Source organism: Anguilla anguilla, chromosome 14, assembly GCF_013347855.1.
Source record: "Anguilla anguilla isolate fAngAng1 chromosome 14, fAngAng1.pri, whole genome shotgun sequence".
NCBI classification, from domain to species: Eukaryota; Metazoa; Chordata; class Actinopteri; order Anguilliformes; family Anguillidae; genus Anguilla; species Anguilla anguilla.
This window is the reverse complement of record NC_049214.1, coordinates 573,209-597,689: the sequence shown is the minus strand read 5'-3', so window position 1 is coordinate 597,689 and position 24,481 is coordinate 573,209. Positions and strand designations below refer to the sequence as shown.

The 24,481-nt window shown below is 45.4% G+C and overlaps 1 protein-coding gene across 4 annotated transcripts; it reads left to right on the top strand.

The window, feature by feature from the left end:
- The first annotated feature begins 341 nt into the window (after positions 1-341).
- LOC118212972 (cytosolic purine 5'-nucleotidase-like) lies at positions 342-22,938 on the top strand. Of its 4 annotated transcripts, XM_035391549.1 has the most exons (18): positions 343-686; positions 4,331-4,404; positions 7,635-7,752; positions 9,339-9,434; positions 11,262-11,353; positions 11,837-11,894; positions 14,064-14,157; positions 14,361-14,414; positions 14,632-14,715; positions 15,652-15,693; positions 15,821-15,928; positions 16,245-16,311; positions 17,056-17,226; positions 18,183-18,234; positions 18,629-18,689; positions 19,506-19,682; positions 20,178-20,273; positions 20,841-22,938. In XM_035391549.1, exons 1-18 carry the CDS (start codon positions 547-549, stop codon positions 20,868-20,870), a joined length of 1,614 nt encoding a protein of 537 aa, XP_035247440.1. In that variant the 5' UTR covers positions 343-546; the 3' UTR covers positions 20,871-22,938. The 4 variants fall into 4 exon arrangements, with proteins under 4 accessions (XP_035247441.1, XP_035247440.1, XP_035247442.1 ...); XM_035391550.1 differs by lacking the exon at positions 17,056-17,226 and having other exon boundaries at positions 342-686; XM_035391551.1 differs by lacking the exon at positions 4,331-4,404 and having other exon boundaries at positions 600-686.
- The last annotated feature ends 1,543 nt before the right edge of the window (positions 22,939-24,481 follow it).

Below are 24,481 nucleotides of genomic sequence, written 5' to 3'. Positions count from 1 at the left end.
TGATAGGCTATACGTTAAGAGTTGAATTGACACTGGAAATGCACATATTAATACTTTTGGGGGCATCTTTCACACTCAAACTTTTTTTCTTTCTTCAAATACGAAGTCTTCACTAAGATCTTGACCATTATTTCTCCACGCAGTTTATTTAGCGTGGAATCTTTGGTGTTTCAGAGATAAGCAGGAGCCAGCGTGCGCAGAAGCCACGGTGAGCGCACACGAGAGGGGAGTGCGCTCCCAGATGCTGCGCGTGTCCATCCTTGATAACATAATCTTAGCGCTCGAAGTGGGTTTCTGACTCCGCGTGCAGACCAAAGTTTTTAGACAAGCTCGGGGGTGCGTGTCTACTGGAGGGCTCACGCCCCCCTTCTTACGTACATTGACCGGGGGAGCTTCTAGGAGGGGTTGTTTACTGACGAAAGCGAAAAGTTAGGCACGTAGAACACTTAACAGGTCTTTTTGGTTTTGGAAAACAGTTCACCGCTGCAAACGGCAGTCACGGTTGCTGACTGGAGAGCAAGAGCGCGCGGGGAAGCGTGATCAACAATGGGGAGCATTTCTGTTGAAACAACAGCCACTACGGGGGAGCCGGCGCTGGGCTGGCAAGAAGCTCTACCGAGTTTTAAGCCAGGAGCCGAACCGAACCATCTCGAGGTCCGCTCTGTAAAACGAGATTACCACCACAGGTGAGGGGACAGTGATACCGTAATTTAGCTTCGCCACAGTGATTGCGATAAATGCGGCTTTCAGGAACATGCCAAAGAGTTAACTTTAGTCCGTTGCAAAGCAAGCTCTGGACACACACTTTCTAAAAGAAGGACAGACTTCGCATGAACTTATTTAAGATACCGATTTCATTTTGGATGGATATTTTAAGTTGGAAAAAGCTGTTGATATGAAGGCGCATAGTTTCACTGTCTGATTTATTGGAGCACCTCCTATTCATACCTCATCAGCTAGGAGTCGCTACTATTACACTGCAATAATTAATTATTAGCTATGAATTTTAAGTTCTGGAATCAGAAAATGCAGAGTCAGCCATTCAACAATAATACACGTAGAAGCGCAATTCATAATTTTCCACTTGGTGAAAAATATTTCTCTAATATTGTTCTTTGTCTGTGTACTTCTAAAACAACACCACACATGGTCCTATTTACAAAAGAATAGTTTTGCGTTTGTATACACCATTTGCGGTTTTCAGAAAAATCTATAATCTCACATAAATTGGAGGTATGATGAAAACACAATCTAGCACTTTCTAAACAATTTCTCGGTCATTTTGGAATATTAACTTTAATTTGAAAAATTCTCACATTTAAGTGAAACAAACATTCTCGGAGTTTTACCGGATATGTTTCAGAGGGAAACTGTACAGCGAAAACGTTGCGTTAAACTCTGAAAGAGTATTTTACTGGGAGTGTGCCTTCGATCCCTTTTTAACGAGTATAGACTCTATTAGCGTTAAGTAAACACCGATAATTCTATTGCAAACTGTCTGAGTGTGACTGAAACATTTTAGAATATTATCATGAAAACTATACATATTTGAATGGTCACATTTATCTTGGTAACAGGTACTCAGGTACTGACTCGCACACAGTGGGCGAATGACACACCTGCACAGGTACTCAGGTACTGACTCACACACGGTGGGCGAATGACACACCTGCACAGGTACTCAGGTACTGACTCGCACACAGCGGGCAAATGACACACCTGCACAGGTGCATGGGTACTGATACACGCTGGACCTGCTGCCCTCTGTAAGCCCAAACACATGATACACACACAGTAAAACACAGTCAAACACATAAGAGCAGATACACACACAGTAAAACACAGTCAAGCACATAAGAGCAGATACACAAACAGTAAAACGCAGTCAGACACATAAGAGTAGATACACACGCAGTAAAACACAGTCAGACACATAAGAGTAGATACACACGCAGTAAAACACAGTCAGACACATAAGAGTAGATACACAAACAGTAAAACACAGTCAAGCACATAAGAGCAGATACACAAACAGTAAAACACAGTCAGACACATAAGAGCAGATACACAAACAGTAAAACACAGTCAGACACATAAGAGCAGATACACAAACAGTAAAACAGTCAGACACATAAGAGCAGATACACAAACAGTAAAACACAGTCAAGCACATAAGAGCAGATACACAAACAGTAAAACACAGTCAGACACATAAGAGCAGATACACAAACAGTAAAACACAGTCAGACACATAAGAGCAGATATACACACAGTGAAACACAGTCAGACACATAAGAGCAGATACACACACAGTAAAACACAGTCAGACACATAAGAGCAGATACACAAACAGTAAAACACAGACGTCGCCCTCAAAGCAGCACATAATGTTGGGAATGGAAGACCATCTGATGCCCTCAGTAGAACACTGCAGTTGAAGCACTGTGCACAGAGTGAAGCCTTCAGTGTTAATTCAGCTCTAACAGAGAGTTTATCTGCCCAGCACAGATACAGATACTACTTGTTTTGCACAATAATTTTCTCTGAGAAACTGCGTTAGTATAAAGGAAAATAATATAAGTTCACCATTTTATGGGAATATGTTCCAGCTGATTTATCTACACAGTATTTTATATACTGTGTATAGCTGGCTTTGCTCTTATTGGTCATGGGTGTGAATAATTGCGGAGGGAACTGTTTAGATATGAAAGCAAACCTGTTCTCTGTTAAAGGAGGGCAATGCCTGCCTACCCTGTGCACCCTGGGTGCTCCTGCATGTGTTCTGCTCTGAAGGGGCAGATGTGGAAGCCATGTTGTGAGTGTTTGACGGTAGCCCTGTGTGTTTAAGACAAAGAGGAATTGACCGTAGCAGGCCTGGGATGTGGGGCATGCCTGGAGTCATTAGTGCTAAAGCCTCTTATCTTCCAGGGCACTGTGCTGGTTGCTGAAGTTCTGATGTTGTTTTAAGCTCTTTAAAGTTTGCATAGGAAACCACAGATAGTTACCTCAGTAACCATAGATAGTTACCTCAGTAGATTGTGATGATATCTGTCTTCTCCTTAGTTTATCACCAGTTACCTCATGTGCATAGAAATGTCAGAAAGGATAGCATGACAGACTGTGTTTTCTTAAAAGCATTATTGAGTCAATTTCCTTTGGCTGATTAAATGCATTTTTTTATCCTCTGCGTACTGACTCCTTACTTTATCAAATTTGGGAGAAGCTTTGGAAAGAAAGGATTGTGACAAATAGCAAAGTTAATTTCCTAAATTCCTGATTCGTAGGTTTAAAAAGTGAAAACCCACAGGGAAGTAGCTCTCCAGGAACAGGGTTGGGCAGCCCTGCTCTAAGCTGTCACCTCCCTAGTGTAGCTTGTTGCTGCTGAAGTCATTTCTGTTCCTCGAGAGCAAGACAGGAGAGACTTGGGTTTGTGGGGATCAGACTGCCTGGGTTGTGATGCTGTATTCATGGCGGATCTCTTTGGGAACAAACGGAAACATCTCCCTACCAAAGCCTTGTTTTAATGGTTTTCATATTTTGACTACCGCTGGTTTCTGGGTGATCAGTTTTCAGCAGATTGAGAGGAAACAATAAATGTCCTTCAGGGAGCCATTATGGCTCAGGCTGTGTGCTCAGGTTAAAGTCTCTGATTGATTGGCTGGTTCCTTTGGCGGATAATGCCTATTGCAATACCGTTGCTAAGGCTGGGGGTGGCGATGGATAAGTTAAGGTTGCAGGCTGCCAGGTGTGGCTCAGTAACAGTTGAGAGGGCATTTCCATCACAGGAGCACAGCACATGAGAGGCATCTCATGTTTCCACAGAGGTAAATGCTCATTTTCACCATCGACCTTTTGGCTGTGACTGTCTCAGTGTGAGGGGTTTTACATCAGGGCTGTTGGGGGCGGGGCTGTTGGTGGCAGAGCTGTTGGGAGCGGGGCTGTAGGTAGCGGGGCTGTAGGGGGCGGGGCTATAGACAGCAGGGCAGTAGGGGGCGGGGCTGTTGGTAGTGGGTAAGATGTAAGATTCCACTGCACACTTCTAACCTGCTGAAGTAGATCATCCAGACTGAAAAAACACTTTCTGCCTGTTAAACAACAACTGTGACCATTACAAACATAGTCATAGTCAGGAGTCAATACCATTGTACTAATGTAAGTCCAATTACTTTATCTAGTAACTGTAGCCCAATGCCCAATTCATTAATTCATTAAGCTAAAATTATAAGATGTACAGAAACAATTATGTGCAATTATCTAAACAATTAAGTAAACAAGCCAACTAATGCTTCATACATGTCTAATTATCCTTTCCCATCCTTGGTTACTGCAGGGTTTTTGTCAACCGGAGTCTAACTTTGGAAAATATCAGATGCTATGGCTTTGACATGGACTACACTCTGGCCAGTAAGTATTAGCCTTGGTTATATTTTAGTCATACCGGGTAATCCTCCAAATTTAGACCTGATACTTTACAACAGCGATACTGAAATCTGTCCATTGAAGTGCTGCTTTTTTCATTTCTACCAGAAATTCAGTTAATTTTAATAAACTTGACATGAATTAATCAGATCACAATGCACCACTGCAATACCATGATGCATTGGGATCATGATCATGGGTATTGAACAGTTTGGTTTTCCATGCCATTCAAATATATACATTAATTACCACATTAAACAGGCTTCATTTTATCTGTTTGTGCAGTCAATGTGATAATAGAAGAAATCACATAGTGTACCAGTGTTGCACAATTTAATGTTACTTTGTCTTTCTTAGTTTGAAGATTAGAGAAAATATGGAGCCCCAATCATATTAATTGCCATTATTATCATATTAATTTGTTTGTTTTTAGCAGATATCTACTTGTTCCATGTCATATCCATTTTCCATCAACTGCCAATATCCCCAGAGCTCCTGATACTGTTGGTACTTCCTGATTTGACAGTATCATCACAGTGCAGGGCAGTTGTGTGATGTAGGGGCAGTGAGGATCAGATGACAATAAGTCCAAATCCAGCAGTTTTAACAGCTAGCCCCCTCCTTTAATGTTTGGCACTCTGAATGCAGTACACAAGTGCATGAATGTTAAAAACTCTTCACTTCATCCAGTGTGTAAAATGTATTTATTAGATTTAACTTGGTTATTATTTTAGAAGATATAAATCTTCTATTAAATCAACTAATTTGTTGATAGGCAGAGGAACATGTTGGATTAACCTTCATCAAAATGTACAACACACAACCAGATTACAGTGAAGAGAATTATGAAATGACAATAAATTGTCAATGTCTAATCTAAAGATGAAGGTTTGACTTAAACAATGAATGTAGCAGACATAGACAAGTTACAGTCACAGAAGAAATGAATGAAAGAAGATGACAAGAGCGTCTGCCAAATGCCTGTAATGACAAACCACAGCTTGGTCCTCAGAAGTTAATCCCAAGAAAGCCAAGACCAAAGTTCAGAGACCAAAAGAGAGCAGCTAGGGAGGACATGTGAAATGCCAGATAAGCCGTAAGACCAAGAACCAAGAACACAAGACCCCACGCAAGAGCGGACCCCAAAAAAACACCAGACCCAGATACAAGATCCCCCAGATGGCAGCCAAAAGAAAGTTTTATGTTTTTGATAGACGAGCTACGTAACCCTAACCCTACCCCTAAGCCTCTTCTCCTGGCCCATGGATATGGATTGGGTGATCAGGGAAGGGTGTTTGGGCCTGACTGGATGGGGCCAAGTTACGGGGTAGAAGGGGGGTCAGGCGAGGACTGGCTTATCACAAAGCTGACAAATTTACTTATCAAGGTAACCTCACGTTGCTGGAAGCAGGGCTAAGCTCCGTGATGTTAGTTTCTTTCTAACGAGACCAAACACAAGCATGTTAGGAGGTAAGCTCAGCTCAGCTACTGATTACCGCTTCAGAAATGGAAGTTTGCTTTTGCTTTTAACAGAGGTGATGGTTGCTGGCAATAATTGTTTAGTCCAGCCAGTAGTGCAGTCTCCATCTTCAAAAAATATTATATGTGACAAGGCCGGTTGTATCGCTCTGACCTCCACTTGAAACTGGCCCTGCCTCTAAAAATGTAAATTCCAAACTGGCAGCCCTCAACTACCATCATCTACATAGACAATGATATTTTCAATTCATGATTTCAACTGAATGTCACAGATTGTCATTCAAATTTACAGTAAATCAGTAAATAGGAAACCATGATCCATGATTGTGGCATTCTGGTGGCTTGAATATTACATTACATTACAGGCATTTGGCAGACGCTCTTATCCAGAGCGACGTACAACAAAGTGTATAACCATAACCAGGAACAAGTGTGTCGAAAACCCTAGAGAGAAGTACTGTTCCAAGTGCAGGGAACAACCGCATAGTTCAACTTGGACCCTGAAGGATAAAGTGAATAATACCAACACAAACAAGAACAGCAACAACGCAGTCTACGCAAAAATACAAGTAGTAGATAAGACGAGTGCATTAACTAAGTCACCTACGAAACAGCTACCTGGTTACAACCCAACAGTTGATTTAGAGATTACAGGGGGGTAGGGAGGGACGGGGAGAGGTGCAGCCTGAAGAGGTGAGTCTTCAGTTGTCGCTTGAGCTAACTCATGCGCTCCGAGCTCTGTAGACGTCTGCTTGGTTTCCAGGCTTAGGCACTGCGAGTTGCGGGTCATTGATTTTTTCCCAGACAGTCGATCTTGTTCCATTGATTGGCTGCAGATTCGATGCCCTCTGTTGTCAGTCAGTCTGTTTTGGAAGACCTTGAGTTCATCCTTGACATGTGATAGGTGCTTATCTCCAGTGGCTGCGCCCTCCGTGGCTTCCTCTGAAGCCCTTTCTGTGAGAGCTTGTGTGCCTTTGGCCTGTGGAACGTTACCGTGGTCCAGTTTCTGAACCCGAGTTATGTCCCAACCAGATGCTTGACATTTTTTTATAACTGACATAGCTCAGGAGGTAAGAGTGGTTGTCTGGCAGTCGGAGGGGTACCGGTTCGATCCCCCGCCCTGGGAGTGTCGAGGTGTCCCTGAGCAAGACACCTAACCCCTAATTGCTCCCAACGAGCTGATTGATACCTTGCATGGCAGCCTTTCACCGTTGGTGTGTGAGTGTGTGTGTGAATGGGTGAATGAGATGCATACATTTTGGATAAAAGCGCTTTGGATAAAAGTGCTATATAAATGCAGTCCATTTACCATTTACCATAACCGTCTGGCAGCGCGCCTGCCGATAGTGACTGGAGGTCTGATGACTTCTGAAACCCGTGCGATGTGTGGTCGGGGGTTCGATTCTCCACGATGGCACTTTCTGTACTGCGATTGTATCCGTGACCCTCTCTGCTTTTCCCTCTGAAGTGTGCAGTGTGCCTGCTCTGTGTTTTAAAAGAAAAAAAGCAGTCCTATGAATTGTTGAGTTTTACCCGTGTGTGTCTGGTATGCTAAAAAACCCACGTCTCCAGTATGCTAACAAACCTGCGTGTGTCCGGTACGCTAACAAACCCGCGTGTGTCCGGTATGCTCACAGTCCCACGTGTGTCCAGCATGCTAACAGTCCCGCGTGTGTCCAGCATGCTAACAGTCCCGCGTGTGTCCGGTATGCTAATCCCGTGTATGTCCTGCGCAGTGTACAAGTCCCCGGACTACGAGGAGCTGGGATACGAGCTGCTGATGGAACGGCTGGTGAGCATCGGCTACCCCCACGAGCTGCTGCAGTACAAGTACAACCCCAGCTTCCCAACACGGTGAGCGACCCCTGACCCCTGACCTGTGACCCCTGACCTCTGACTGGCCTGTGGCCTGGCCTGATCAGTGCTAACATCTCAGCAGTTACACACATACTGATCAATATACGACAGTGCATTAAATAATACATTTGAGTATATGGAGTCCTGGTCCACTTATATCAGTGTGTTGTAACTTTTAAATGAATAATACATTCTGTTGGTTGTGTTTGAATGTATCCTATATACTTCACCTATATTTTATGTAAAGTGGTTGAATTCTATAGCCAGGCTAAAACTGTAGTGCAGTTCTCCCTTTTTAAATCTTAGCATCAGACCCCTCTGAACAGCCAGAGACTGGTTCTCAGAGAGGGATAATGCTGGAACTCTGTGTGACATTTCCAGCATTATTAAAACGTTCTTACTGTCACCTGTTCTGTCAACAACATAACTTTAACTGCTGTGGCAGGAGCAGGAGATAATGAGGAAAAGTGCTTTAAGTGGCAAATTAAAGTGAGGGTAGAGTTTTAAATGTGCCATAGAGCAGGGTTATGTACACACACACACACACACACACGCACACGCACACACACAAACACACACATACAGGCACACACATGCACAAACACGCTCATACACACACTCACACACAAATAAACAAATATATAAAATAAAACAAATAGTTTTTGTTCAATGACAGTTTGTTCATTTTAAACCTTTTTGAGACATACTCCATTATTTTTCTGAATAATGTCTGGATTTTTGTAGGTAATTTCTCAAAAGGCCATAAGGGTCTTCCTTGGGTGAAAAATAGCACTATAGCTGGGGGGGGGGGGGGTGGTTGCTGGCCTGTTGCTTTGCTCAGATTTTGGGAACAGGGTGCACAGTGACACACAGTATAAACTCTAGTTGTGGCTGCCTTCAAGGACGACTCTCCCTCCCTCCTTCTGTCCCTCTCTCTCTGTCTCTCTCTCTCTCCCTCCCTCCTTCTGTCCCTCTCTCTCTGTCTCTCTCTCTCTCCCTCCCTCCTTCTTTCCCTCTCTCTCTCTCTCTCTCTCCCTCTCTCCCACCCTCCCTGCCTTCCTGGGTGTCTAAAGCAAAGAACATACTTTTTCACATATGGAACCAACAAGATGTGCACCATACATTAATGGGGCTAGTATTAGTGTCAAACTGATGATATCAGACATATACTATAGACTATATTGTAGTTTATAAAAGCAGAAGCAAGTACAAAATACTTACACGTTTTTCTGTGTTTTTTTCATATAATCCACTTAAGCAGCCATCAGGGATGTTTGCCTGAGAACTGGTCTGGTTAAAAGCGTTAAAATGAATATGGATAATGTTCAATCTCTGTAAAGTGACAAGCAGTTTCTGACAGAAGTGGAAAAAAACGACCAGTTGTATATGCTTGGAATTGCAACTTCAGGCTGAATGTAATGTTATGTTATACACTTTGTTGTACGTCGCTCTGGATAAGAGCGTTTGCCAAATGCCTGTAATGTAATGTAATGTAATGTAAGACCAGCAGACATAGTGAGGCAGAGGACCAGGGTGGCCTAAAATGGCCGCTCATGACTGACTCTCTTCTCCTGCCCTCCCAGCGGCCTGGTGTTCGACAACTCCTTCGGTAACCTGCTGAAGGTGGACTCCCATGGCAACATCCTAATCTGTGTGCACGGGTTCAGATTTCTCAAAGGGTGAGTGAGCAACACGCTGCCAACTGGAGCGTGTTACAGCTGTGCTCAAATACGCACAAATGCACTCAAATGCTCTCAAATGTGCTCAACTGCTTACAAATGTGCTCAAATGTGCTCAAATGCTCTCAAATGCACTCAAATGTGCTCAGATGCACTCAGTAATTTTACAGTAATGGGGATTTTCTTAAAAGATTTGTGTGCTTGATTAATGTTGTCTTTTGGTCAAATATGGGAAATACAATTCCCTTCATGCAGCTTTATGCATTATGGGATTACGTTATGAAGTTATTGTTGTTTCTGCTGATGCCTGTGAAACTAGGCCCGTTTGTGTTGTTGGTACCTTTCTACTTATTTATTTGTTGTTATTGTTTTTGTTTGTTTTTTACCTGTAGAATTGTTTGGTGCTCTGGTTATCTCCAGACATGTGATGTGCTTCTCAGAACGTAATGCAGAGGGAGGTCTATCCTTAAGCAATTTGTGCTGCTTTCCAAACCACTATTAAATCAGCAGCAGCACTAATAAGCGTACCTTCTGTCTTTTTGGGGGTTTGCTTTCCCTGGAGTTCTCATTGCTGTCCGTTCTGTGTGAAAGACGAGGGGAGGAGGCGCGGTCTGAGGGAGTCGGGGTGCGAGAGGCATTTAGGAACGGGGGAAGAAAGAAGGCTGAATGGTGAAAGAAGTGCACTCGTTCATTTTTCAGCAGGCGAGAGGCAGAATGTGGAGTAGCCGTCTGCGCCCGCGAGCTGCCTCTCAGCTTAAAGCGGACAGCCTATTCAGCTGGCAAATATTTACGTGTATTTATATCCAGCACCTGGTGTTGTGGATTGAGGCACAAAAGCAGGCTCCTGTGGGGTGTGAGCGCATTGGAGAGCTCCGCAGGACACCCTGTAGTTATGAGATTACAGTTTTGGTGAGGACCACCGAGCGTGGATCAACATTTCAGCTCTGACCTCATCCCCCTTTTTACTTTTATTTTTTACATCATTGTCCTGTTTTATTTATGAACCTCCTGCCCCCCCTGTGCACGCGCACGCACACACACACACAGACAGACACACACACAGACAACTGCCATTAAACCAAAAATAGAACGAAGCGATTCTGAAGCTTAAGAGTCGATCCTCAGATTATCTGCCTCGCCACTCCTTAGATCAACACCCTCAGAAAGTGGAGCGTGGAAAAGTCCACCATCTTGGCTCCACCGGCTCATCCTCGTGTTATGACTGACACGAGTGGTGTTGAGCTAAGCTGGATGATGAAGCCCAGGTCTTATGAAAGGGCTGCGTGGCGTGCTCTATTTATAAAATATCTCGGTTCCTGTAACCCTTAGACTCAGGTGGGTAGTTTAAGAGATGCTGGGGATCCCATTAGTTTAAATGACCCTAGGGTGTGAATATGTGTGAAAGGTGTGTGCCCTGCGATGTAGTGGTGAACTGTCCAGAGTGTATTCCTGCCTGTCTTCAATGCATGCTGGGATAGGCTCTAGCACTTTCTGTAACCCTGCCCAGGAAAAAGACAGGTAGATAGGTAAGACAGGTGTAGATAATGGATAGATGAATGAATGGATATATGGATGGATGGACAGATGGATGGAAGGATGGATGGATATATGGATGGATGGACGGATGGATGGACAGATGGATGGACAGCCGGATGAATGGATGAATAGATGGATGATGGATATACGGATGGATGGATGAATAGATGGATGGATGGATGGATGGATGGGGATCCCATTGAAGGTAGAGCTTGTTGGCCTCTCAGTGTGTTCATGCACATGGGTCTTTTAAAGCCAGCAGTGATGTCATTAACGTCCTGTCTCCCTCAGAGAGCAGATCGAGGACTATTACCCGAACAGGTTCATCCAGAGATACAACACTGAACGATTCTATATCCTCAACACACTCTTCAACCTCTCAGGTATCCTAACTGCTGTGTGCACCTTTATTCCAGCTCTCTGTGTTTTAAACCACCTTTTCATGCCCTGACACATCGCCACAAATGAAAGCACGTTGCCTAAATAAGTCCTATCGTTTCCTATCGTTTCTTTTTTTTGCCTATGGATAGGCCATTTTTTCACTTTTTCAAAGTTGAACTTGAATAGACTGCAGATGACCTTGATATGCTCTGCAAATTGTTTTTGTCTTGCTGTTAAATGCTTTTTTTGCACTGCAGGCTAAAGCCAAATAATGCATCTTCTACTATCCAAATTACCCGGTTCGCCAAGGTGAATAGTGAAAATTGCATTTATTAGACTTCAAAAAAATTCTTTATTCAAAAGAGAAACACATTACCAGAAACCACACACAATGTAAGATCATGACAGTTTCTTTCTGTCGAGAAAAGAGCACTGAAGCACAGTGTTGATTTTTCAGGTTTAAAAGTGACATCTTTCTGTTGCAGAAACCTACCTGTACGCCTGTCTCGTTGACTTTTTCACCAACTGCTCCAGATATGTAAAGTAAGTTCATTGTTCCTTATTCCCTGACACACTAAATGAAACAATTTCCCTTCTCTGGTTCACAAGGTTTCAGTTTGAGTTAAAAGTAGGAGTGTAGATGTTGCTCAAAGATGTTCCCAAGTTACCAGAGTCAGAGAATACAGTGTAATATGATTTGCTGACTTAAATGATCCGCCTTCTGGGCACACGAGCCAATGAGAGTTCTTAAAGATTACCGGCACGTCTGGAAGGTGCTCAGCGTAGTGTTTGAGTATAAATGGAGTATTAGGGTTTGGGTGGCTTCAATTAGGGTTAAGGGCTCAAACTAGGGTTAGGGTTAGGGTTAGGGTTAGGAAAACGGTAAGTCTGAGGGTTAAGGCGAGTTCACGGCTGTGTTCTGCAGCTTGAAGAACGGTTAGGACATGGATTTGTTTCTGATTTTGGACGTGCCAAAATCTTTCTCTAGTAGCATGGGTACCTATGACCATAAAAAGATGTAAAATATATGCATATTTTTTTCAGGGAAAACATGAACTCAAACATATTATTTTGCATTTGTATTATTGAATTTGTGGCACGGTGCTGCAGTGGGTAGCACTGTCACCTCACAGGAAGAAGGTTGTGGGTTTGAATCTCGGCTTGGGGCCTTTCTGTGTGGAGTTGGCATGTTCTCCCCATGTCCGCGTACTTCCTCCCACAGTCCAAAGACATGCAAGAAGGCTAACTGGACTCCAAATTGCCCATAGGTATGAGTGTGTGAGTGAATGGTTAGTGTGCCCTGCGATAGATTGACGGCCTGTCCAGGGTGTATTCCTGCCTCTGGTCCAATGCATGCTGGGATAGGCTCCAGCACTCCCCGCGACCCTGCTCAGGATAAGCCGGTATAAATAATGGATGGATGGATGGTTTATTGAATTCATGATCTTGACTTTGGGAACCAGAGTGCAGGCTGGAGGCTGTGCGGCAGGGCTGTCTAACTCCAGTCCTGGAGAGCCGTAGAATCTGTGGTTTCCTCTCCGTCAGCAGCCCCAGTGTGTAATATAGGGGCCACACAGTGAGCTCAGTGCTGGGGGCCTCACAGTGAGCTCAGTGCTGGGGCCTCACAGTGAGCTCAGTGCTGGGGCCTCACAGTGAGCTCAGTGCTGGGGCCTCACAGTGAGCTCAGTGCTGGGGGCCTCACAGTGAGCTCAGTGCTGGGGCCTCACAGTGAGCTCAGTGCTGGGGGCCTCACAGTGAGCTCAGTGCTGGGGGCCTCACAGTGAGCTCAGTGCTGGGGGCCTCACAGTGAGCTCAGTGCTGGGGGCCTCACAGTGAGCTCAGTGCTGGGGCCTCACAGTGAGCTCAGTGCTGGGGCCTCACAGTGAGCTCAGTGCTGGGGGCCTCACAGTGAGCTCAGTGCTGGGGGCCTCACAGTGAGCTCAGTGCTGGGGCCCTCACGGTGAGCTCAGTGCTGGGGCCCTCACGGTGAGCTCAGTGCTGGGGACTCACAGTGAGCTCAGTGCTGGGGGCCTCACAGTGAGCTCAGTGCTGGGGGCCTCACAGTGAGCTCAGTGCTGGGGACTCACAGTGAGCTCAGTGCTGGGGCCCTCACGGTGAGCTCAGTGCTGGGGCCCTCACGGTGAGCTCAGTGCTGGGGACTCACAGTGAGCTCAGTGCTGGGGGCCTCACAGTGAGCTCAGTGCTGGGGCCCTCACGGTGAGCTCAGTGCTGGGGCCCTCACGGTGAGCTCAGTGCTGGGGACTCACAGTGAGCTCAGTGCTGGGGGCCTCACAGTGAGCTCAGTGCTGGGGCCCTCACGGTGAGCTCAGTGCTGGGGCCCTCACGGTGAGCTCAGTGCTGGGGACTCACAGTGAGCTCAGTGCTGGGGGCCTCACAGTGAGCTCAGTGCTGGGGACTCACAGTGAGCTCAGTGCTGGGGCCCTCACGGTGAGCTCAGTGCTGGGGCCCTCACGGTGAGCTCAGTGCTGGGGCCCTCACGGTGAGCTCAGTGCTGGGGACTCACAGTGAGCTCAGTGCTGGGGGCCTCACAGTGAGCTCAGTGCTGGGGGCCTCACAGTGAGCTCAGTGCTGGGGACTCACAGTGAGCTCAGTGCTGGGGCCTCACAGTGAGCTCAGTGCTGGGGCCTCACAGTGAGCTCAGTGCTGCTGGTCCAGCACAAACTCGGCATCTCTCTGTGTTTCTGTGTGCAGCTGGCAGACGGGATACAAACACGGCGACCTCTTCATGTCCTTCAAAAGCATGTTCCAGGACGTGCGTGACGCCATGGACTACATGCACGAGACCGTGAGTTTCAGTTCAACACATTCAGTTTGATTATTAAATATGATCCTCATTAGGGGTTTTCAGGGCTGTGTTGATGTTGCTCCCCGTATGATCCATTAATACCCGGGAGCTGCAGAATGCTGAGTTTTTATTCTGCTCGTAAACATGCTTTTGACTGATCCTGATCCGGACTGAAGCATTTTGGCCTTTTGCTCGTCCTGCAGGGCACTTTGAAGGAGAAGACGCTGCGGAACATGGAGAAGTACATTGTCAGAGATGTAAGATACGGTTTCATTATCACATGGGTCCTCATTGACTGTCACATGTTTGTAAAGTTCAATCACACATTCAGAACATTGGACTCTAGTGTTACTGCATCCCTTTCGTGTGAGCAGGATTCCATGCTATATAAATAATGTAATGTATTTTAATGTAATGTGATGTGATGTAATGTATTGTAATGTGATGTAATGAGTTCCCTCTTCTCTCTCTCAGGAACGTCTCCCGCTCCTCCTCAGTCGAATCAAAGAGGTGGCCAAAGTGTTCCTGGCTACCAACAGTGACTACAGCTACACAGAGGTGAGCTGCTGTGTGTGTGTGTGTGTGTGTGTGTGCGTGTGTGTTGTAGTTGTGTAAATGTACGTGGGAAAGTTCCACTTGTAACATTACAGGCGCTAGTGACCAACAGAACCTGTAGTGATTTGGCACCCCCTGCTGGCTACTCTGCACTTACATGTAGGCAGTGCTTTTGTATTTTACTTGTCAAATTATTAACTAAAGCCTCAGAACAGGTGTCTTTACTCAGGAGCTGTAACCCAGGTCCTCTTTGTTTCCCTAAGCTACTGATGACACTCATTTTGACCTGCTTTCTGGGGTTTGAATTGGTTTCTGATTTTAGGGGAAAAGAAAAACTAGCAGACCTCTCCAGGGTTCGAGGTACAGACTCCTTCAGAAGGTTGGCTTTCTGATCCAATCACTGCACCTGCTGATTTCACCCATTAGTGAAATCAGCAGGTGCAGTGATTGGTTGGAATGGAAACCTGCATGCTCTCAGCCCTCCATGGCACATGATCGGACACCACTGCTCTAAATTATGTTGCATGGGTTTGGTGCCCCCTGGTGGCTGAGCTTTTCACTTGCTAGTGGAAAGGATTACCAACTTCTAATGCTTCTGTTAGTTACAGTGTGTAAACCAGATACGTCTTTTGTAGATTCAGATGAAAGATTAGATTTCTACATAAAATACAGATCTAATCATATACACCAATCATTCTGAGGGTAGGACAGAACATATCTGATCATGTTTTTTGATTGCTTAGAGAGTGCATACAGTACTGGGAAGAGCCTGCTGTATGTTAAGTTGAAAAGGGTGTTGGTGTCACTGCCAATGCGATCAGTGAAAGTAGTGAATATCTTTTATTTGTCCATTTGTCCAGCCTTGTTAAAACTGTTCCGCTGTGGTTCAGAGGCCATTTTAGCTTTCCAGTCTCACTCTTTTTTTTTTTTTTTTGCCAGGCCATCATGGAATACCTGTTAGACTTCCCTCAGTTCCACAAGGTAAGCGACAGAGCGTATCACTTTAAACCTGAGGGTCTGCTATTTCAGGGACGGACACAAAAAAGATATCACATACAAATAATAATAATAATAATAAACCCCATTTCTGTATTTCGATCTTGAACAGCCCGGGACACCCAAGCGCTCTTGGCGCTCCTACTTCGACCTGATCGTCGTGGATACCAGGAAGCCTTTGTTCTTTGCTGGTGGGACTGTGCTGAGGCAGGTGGACACGGTAAGGCTGATTGGTCGATTTCTGGCTGACCCCGCCCACCGTGCCAACAGAATGTTGCGCATTGATAGAGATGGGGGGGGGGGGTAAACACGCTAAAATGTGTCTGGCCACTCTGCACAAAAAATGTCATTAATTTGATAAAGAACCCATCCCAGGCCCTGCACGTACGGGATGCTCTGTACAAGAGCAAGGCAGTATGGGTAACCCTGCTGCTCACAGATTAATCCAAATGAATTCGCTTTTTGGGGGCTAACACCTGTGTGCTGTTAATCATTCATTTTCCATCACTAAACGAGGTGTGTATTTTTGGCTCCAGGACACAGGGAAGCTGAGAATTGGGACATACACAGGGGGTCTAAAGCACGGGACAGTGTACTCCGGAGGTAAGGACACACTCTTAGTGTATTCTATAAGTACACACTGCCAGTCACACACTCTTAGTGTATTCTATAAGTACACACTGCCAGTCACATACTCTTAGTGTATTCTGTAAGTACACACTGCCAGTCACACACTCTTAGTGTATTCTATAAGTACACACTGCCAGTCACACACTCTTAGTGTATTCTGTAAGTACACACTGCCAGTCACACACTCTTAGTGTACTCTATAAGTACTCACTGCCAGTCACACACTCATAGTGTACTCTATAAGTACACACTGCCAGTCACACACTCTTAGTGTATTCTATAAGTACACACTGCCAGTCACGCACTCTTAGTGTATTCTGTAAGTACACACTGCCAGTCACGCACTCTTAGTGTATTCTATAAGTACACACTGCCAGTCACACACTCTTAGTGTATTCTATAAGTACTCACTGCCAGTCACACACTCATAGTGTACTCTATAAGTACACACTGCCAGTCACACACTCTTAGTGTATTCTATAAGTACACACTGCCAGTCACACACTCTTAGTGTATTCTATAAGTACACACTGCCAGTCACACACTCTTAGTGTACTCTATAAGTACTCACTGCCAGTCACACACTCTTAGTGTACTCTATGAATACACACTGCCAGTCACACACTCCTAGTGTACTCTATGAATACACACTGCCAGTCACACACTCATAGTCCGTGTTCTCTCTGTCCCTGTCCCATGGCTCTCTCCTGGCTCAAGGTTCCTCGGACATGGTGTGTGATCTCCTGGACGTGAAGGGTAAGGACATCCTGTACGTGGGGGACCACATTTTCGGGGACATCCTGAAGTCGAAGAAGCGGCAGGGCTGGAAGACGTGCCTGGTGGTGCCAGAGCTGGCGAAGGAGCTGCAGGTGTGGACGGAGAATAGCTGTGAGTCCCATTAACCGGACCCATTTTCCTCTTTCATCACTCAGTACTGGGCTCATCCCCACAGACCCATTTTCCTCTTTCATCACTCAGTACTGGGCTCATCCCCACAGACCCATTTTCCTCTTTCATCACTCAGTACTGGGCTCATCCCCACAGACCCATTTTCCTCTTTCATCACTCAGTACTGGGCTCCTCCCCACGGACGCCATTTTCCTCTTTCATCACTCAGTACTGGGCTCATCCCCACGGACGCCATTTTCCTCTTTCATCACTCAGTACTGGGCTCCTCCCCACGGACGCCATTTTCCTCTTTCATCACTCAGTACTGGGCTCGTCCCCACGGACGCCATTTTCCTCTTTCATCACTCAGTACTGGGCTCCTCCCCACGGACGCCATTTTCCTCTTTCATCACTCAGTACTGGGCTCATCCCCACGGACGCCATTTTCCTCTTTCATCACTGGACACTGACTTTATGAGTGAGGCTCACAGACAGAGGTTAAGCCGAAACTAAATTTTATTCTGTATGGAGGTTCTCCATTTAGTCCAGGACTAGGCTTAATCTGTGTCTGTGAAAGCGGACCCACGGGAGTGAGTGGCCACAGGAGTCAGAGGGCTTGTGTGTCTGCTTGTGTCTTAATCATAAACACACACACGAGTAGCTCCTGTAGCAGGAGAAAAGTTCCAGTAATAAAGCCAAATACCTGTGGCCCCCACAGACATACTGTGCTGTCAGACTCTGTTTGTGGTTCTAGTTGCTAGATTCTAGTTCCAGCCAACCTCATGAACAATTAAGGCTGTTGAAAAAATGTTCTTTAAACATACTTTAGCACAATGCAGTTTTTTTTAAATATGACAAGTTATTAAAATATGACAGGTTTACTTTAAGCATTAAGGGACTTTTCTTGAGCGGTGTGTGACATTTTGCCCTCTGTCTGTCTCCCGGTGTCCTCACAGATCTGTTTGAGGAGCTGAAGAACCTCGATATTTATTTAGCCAAGATGTACAAGTAAGTGCACAGCGCCCCCTGCTGCTGCGGCAGCCTCTTCACTTCTGAAGTTTGATTTTTTATTTTCATATCTCTTGATGTCTTCAAAAATCTGCAGACCCCTGGGGGGTCCATGAATGCAATGACCATATATGGGTTTTGGAAAATATTTCAAAATATGAAACCCTTTTTACCTCATGATGGGGGCTTCCTGGATGGCTTTGCGCCTGGGTGGGGGGTCCCTGCATTTTTCTGGGTGGCCGGGTGGTGGAATAGGAAACTGGGCGTGTCATGTGGAGGCTGCGGGTTCTAATTTCAGCTGTAGCACTGCCACTGTACCGCTAAGCCCTGTACTCAAGCAAAACTCTGTAAAACGTGCTAATGTATAACTGCCCCCCCCCCATGCACCTGTCAGGCACCTGGACAGTGGCAGCAAGGTGTGTCCAGACATCAACACCATCCAGGCAGAGATCAAGGTATGCCCCCCCCATATACACACACACACCTGTTACACCTATAGCACTGCTTACTGTTATAGCTAATGTGCTAGTTATCATCATAGATATAATGATCTAGTTGCCATAGCAACAGCTCCAGTTACCACTGCAGCGATGGGTGTAGTTGCTGGTGAAAACCATCAGACCTTCAGAATCTCGTATATGCTGCATATCTTGTGATGGTGACGCTGTGTTTGATGTGCGTGTGTGTGTGTGTGTGTGTGCGTGCGTGCGTGCGTGTGGGTGCGTGTATGTGTGTGCGTGCGTGTGTGCGTGCGTGTGTGCGTGCGTGTGTGCGTGCGTGCGTATATGCGTGCGTGCGTGCGTGTGTGTGCGTATATGCACGCTCGTGTGTGTGCATGTGCGTGCGTGCGCGTGTGTGTGTGCGTGCATGTGTGTGTGTGCGTGCGTGCGTGTGTGCCTGTGCGTGCGTGCGTATATGTGTGCGTGCGCGCGCGCGTGTGCGTGCGTGCGTGCGTGTGTGCGCGTATATGCGCGTGTTTGTGTGTGCGTGCGTGCGTGCGTGTGTGCGCGTATATGCGCGTGTTTGTGTGTGCATGTGTGTGTGCGTGCGTGTGTGTGTGCGTGCGTGCATGCGTGTGTGCATGCGTGTGTGTGTGTGTGTGTGTGTGTGTGTGCGCGTGCGTGTGTGTGTGCGTGCTTGCGTATATGCGTGCGTGTGCGTGCGTATATGCGTGCGTGTGTGCATGTGTGTGTGTGTGTGTGTGCGTGTGTGTGTGCGTGTGCGTGTGTGTGTGTGTGTGCGTGTGTGTGTGTGTGCGTCCCCCGGTGCAGAAGCTCACGCGGGGGATGGACATGTGCTACGGAATGATGGGGAGTCTGATGCGCTGCGGCTCGCGCCAGACGCTCTTCGCCAGTCAGCTGATGCGCTACGCCGACCTGTACACCGAGTCCTGCCTCAGCCTGCTCTACTACCCCTTCAACTACCTGTTCAGAGCCCCGCCCCTGCTGGTGAGCCCCGCCCCTCTGTCTCTCTCTCTCTCTCTCTCTCTCTCTCAACCTGCTCTACTACCCCTTCAACTACCTGTTCAGAGCCCCGCCCATGCTGGTGAGCCCCGCCCCCTCTCTCTCTCTCTCTCTGTACCTCGGAATTAGTTCATAACCCAAAAGCCTTTAGGGGATTAGTTCAGTACCCAAAAGCCTTTAGGGGATTAGTTCAGTACCCAAAAGTCTTTAGGGGATTAGTTCAGTACCCAAAACCCTTTAGGGGATTAGTTCATAACCCAAAAGCCTTTAGGGGATTAGTTCAGTACCCAAAAGCCTTTAGGGGATTAGTTCAGTACCCAAAAGCCTTTAGAGGATTAGTTCAGTACCCAAAAGTCTTTAGGGGATTAGTTCAGTACCCAAAACCCTTTAGGGGATTAGTTCAGTACCTACAGGGATTAGGATTGGCGGTGTAAAGGTGCGAATGAGAGTACAGCAGTCTGGGTCTGATGTTCCCTACAGATGCCCCATGAGTCCGCTCTGGAACACTGTCCGCTCGACCTCAACTTGTCTGAACTGTCCGTGGCCAACCATGTACTGAAGGTCACAGATGCCAAGGTTTCGTATTTTTCCTGTTGAATGAATGAATGAATTTATTTGATAATTTAAAAACGAGATTTCATAAAACTGCATAGGAGACAGTAATCCTTTAAAAACTGTCGAGGATAGAAACACAAGAAAGCCAGCACGCTCATTTCCATTGTGGTCCTCTAACAAAGTTTTTTTTATAAGAGAAACATAAAAGAGACTTTAATTATTGAGGGTTTGCAAACAGACAATGTAGGCAATCGGCTGCTCATCCTTAATTTTAACTAATAACATTTGTTTAGCACAGTTGGTCACATGGCTAGAGCTGAGCAGTGTCAGTGGGTTGAGGATGCGTCTCAGTGACTATCCCTGTAAATATTTACTGAATTGAAAGATTCATGTCAAATGCAGGGCATTGTCTTCCAACGACCCAATACTGAAATGTCTAACTTAGCTGTGTAGGAAATGAGTTGCTGAATGTGAACTATACATAATTTTAGCTGTATTTTGTGAGAAAATTGCAGATATTATTAGCACTTGTTCAGAGAAGAGCCTGGATGATTTAATTTCTCTTTCTTTTTTTCTGTCTTTGCACAGGAGGAAGTAGAAAGCAGTGACAGGAAATGACACGAGCATGGAGGTGGCGCCCATCAGTGTTCTGTAGACCGTGTCTGCGTGTGTTTGTGTCTGCAGAAACAGAATGAAACTGTGGGTGTGAGAGAGAGAGAGGGAGAGAGAGAGAGAGAGAGAGAAAGACAGCTTTCCAGCATCCCACAGATCGTCTCCATCATCAGCAATGTGCAGAGTGTGGGGGGGGGGGGGGGGTGGGGTGATGTACACACAGCCCATAATGTCCTGCGTTTCCCTGGGGACGTACGGGTGCCTGTGCACACGATGCGCAGGTTTTTTTATAGAGTAGCTTGATTTCAACGCATAACTCAGTTAAAATTAATTGAAATAGTGACCAATACTTTTTTTTTTTTTAAATGGTCGTTCCACATTTTGTTGCTACGTTTCTGTCTGGCCAGTTCTATCGCCTCAAATATTATCTTTTTTTTCTCTGTTTTGGGACTGAACTCACCTGTGTAGCATTAGCCAGATTTAAGTGTGTTCATTAGTGAATAACGAACTTCATGTATAATTCTGAGGTTTGAATACATAGAAGAGTCGCTGATTGTCAGAGATTGACCTCTTCCTGTTGCCTTGGCGATGCTGTGTATGCATCCCACTCATTCAGGTCATACTGAGCGTGACGACCAGCCCACACGCATGTGCGTCAGCGCACCAATGGCAGCACCTCACCCTCAGATCAGAGCCTGTCCGTACAGGGACACGAGCAGGCTGCTCTTCATGACCTTATGAGGATGTCAGGTCACAGAAATGATTGGGTTTGTGTTAGGGTTAGGGTTAGGGTTCGGGTTAGGGTTAGGGTTAACCCAGAAATAGATTCCACCCTCTCTCTTGCCTACTCCTGACCTAATGTGGGTTGTTCATAAACTCATGAAAATGTAAAATAGTTCAGTAATGTAGGTTATGTTTGTCCTCACTACCACTACACTCTCTATTGGGCACTTCCATTGCAGTTAAGTGTGCATTCTGTTGGAGTGTTACATATTTATTTCCCTTTAACAGTCCATTCACACATCCACCATCATCGCCCGTCATAGTATTTAGTGAGTGCGTGTGTGCGTTTTATCTGTGGGAGTTTCAGTTTAAAAGTATAGTTTTTTTTATTTATTTTGCCTTTCATGAAATGAGCCATTCCCCCAGATTGGTTTTCTTCTGTGAGGCATCTCATGTGAAGATTGGTTGGGTGGTGGGCGGCACGTTGTGGGGGTGCTGACTCATTGGTAGTTTGGCAGCGCATTAGTTTGGGGGCGGAACCGTAGATTAGAATGTGCTGTTCTCCTCCAGATCAGGGGGTCTTCAGTGTGGCGCATGAGTCATTTGGCGGAAACCATTCATACCGTTTCGCGACAGCCTTTGAAGGTAAACGCCAGTCAAAACGGAAACGTTTGACCCTGTGCCTTGGTTACCGTGGTGACAGCTGCTGCCTGTGACTGGCTTGTTTTAAGTTTCAGTTTGTGTGCAAAAGAAACTCAAGCAGCTGCATTAGAACGTCATAAATGTAGAAGCCGTGCTACTCATTCCACAGTCATTTAAGGAATTTAAATGATTTCTGATGGTAAAATGTTCTGGCCACCAATATTATGATGAAAAAGCAGATCAGTTAAAAACATGAAGATCTCCCTTTAATATCACATTGTCCTAAATGCCTTTATTATATGTGGACTGAGTGCATTGAAATTGTGGCCATATTGTGGTTAAGCAGCATTTGCATTTTTTGTGGTGCAGTAGGTACTGTAGGTTTGTATTGTTCATTTAGATGTCAGTTGTTTATCAAAGCAGTAAACAGGAAATAAGTTTCTGTTAGAGGACATTTTCTTTTTTAACTACAGCAGTTATGATTGGATGCTGTCCTGTCCCTGTGGGTTGGTGTGTCAGTTATGATTGGATGCTGATCCTGTCACTGTGGGTTGGTGTGTCAGTTATGATTGGATGCTGATTCTGTCGCTGTGGGTGGGTGTGTCAGTTAAGATTGGATACTGATTCTGTCGCTGTGGGTGGATGTGTCAGTTATGATTGGATGCTGATCCTGTCGCTGTGGGTGGATGTGTCAGTTATGATTGGATGCTGATCCTGTCGCCGTGGGTTGGTGTGTCCATGCCTCAGTCACAGATGTGTCATCTGGGGGAGTGGTTATGTTTGCATTCACAGAGATTAGGAAGGTACCCATTGATTATCTTCTATATTTTATATAGATATTAGATAATATAGATTTTTATATATATAAGCTTTTGGCTTAATTTGGGGAGTGATGGGGAGATTGTTTTTTATGATATTTGGTAAGTAATTGTGACTTTTAGAAGAGTGATTTTTTTATTGATCCTGCATTGTTCCTATAACTTTGCTGTGAAGTGTTCAAGAGGGCATGTTCTGCTCCTCTCTCTAACCGTTGGGCTGTGGTCTTACTGTTATGTAGCACGCTATATGACAAAGCATTTTTCAGAGAATGGTCCAGGTCAAATGGAAGATCAAATTATGGAGTATACTACTAGATCAGAATGAGCTTTAATCAAGGTTTGAGCAAAATGTTCATATTTGAAATAAAACTTTTCACTGTGAAACTCTAAATCTAAATCAGAGTCCGTAGATATGGGCAAAACATGAGTAACAGTGTACTTTTGAGTCTAGATTGGCCAAACACCTTGCTTAGGGTGGCATTTCAATTGGATGTGTCAGTTATGATTGGATGCTGATCCTGTCACTGTGGGTTGGTGTGTCAGTTATGATTGGATGCTGATTCTGTCGCTGTGGGTGGGTGTGTCAGTTAAGATTGGATACTGATTCTGTCGCTGTGGGTGGATGTGTCAGTTATGATTGGATGCTGATCCTGTCGCTGTGGGTGGATGTGTCAGTTATGATTGGATGCTGATCCTGTCGCCGTGGGTTGGTGTGTCCATGCCTCAGTCACAGATGTGTCATCTGGGGGAGTGGTTATGTTTGCATTCACAGAGATTAGGAAGGTACCCATTGATTATCTTCTATATTTTATATAGATATTAGATAATATAGATTTTTATATATATAAGCTTTTGGCTTAATTTGGGGAGTGATGGGGAGATTGTTTTTTATGATATTTGGTAAGTAATTGTGACTTTTAGAAGAGTGATTTTTTTATTGATCCTGCATTGTTCCTATAACTTTGCTGTGAAGTGTTCAAGAGGGCATGTTCTGCTCCTCTCTCTAACCGTTGGGCTGTGGTCTTACTGTTATGTAGCACGCTATATGACAAAGCATTTTTCAGAGAATGGTCCAGGTCAAATGGAAGATCAAATTATGGAGTATACTACTAGATCAGAATGAGCTTTAATCAAGGTTTGAGCAAAATGTTCATATTTGAAATAAAACTTTTCACTGTGAAACTCTAAATCTAAATCAGAGTCCGTAGATATGGGCAAAACATGAGTAACAGTGTACTTTTGAGTCTAGATTGGCCAAACACCTTGCTTAGGGTGGCATTTCAATTGGATGTGTCAGTTATGATTGGATGCTGATCCTGTCACTGTGGGTTGGTGTGTCAGTTATGATTGGATGCTGATTCTGTCGCTGTGGGTGGGTGTGTCAGTTAAGATTGGATACTGATTCTGTCGCTGTGGGTGGATGTGTCAGTTATG

Coding starts and splice junctions, on each gene's coding strand:
- LOC118212972 (XM_035391549.1), top strand. CDS start 547: ATGGGGAGCATTTCTGTTGAAACAACAGCCACTACGGGGGAGCCGGCG. Junction 687..4,330: donor AAACGAGATTACCACCACAG/GTGAGGGGACAG, acceptor TGGTTACTGCAG/GGTTTTTGTCAACCGGAGTC. Junction 11,354..11,836: donor CACACTCTTCAACCTCTCAG/GTATCCTAACTG, acceptor TTTCTGTTGCAG/AAACCTACCTGTACGCCTGT.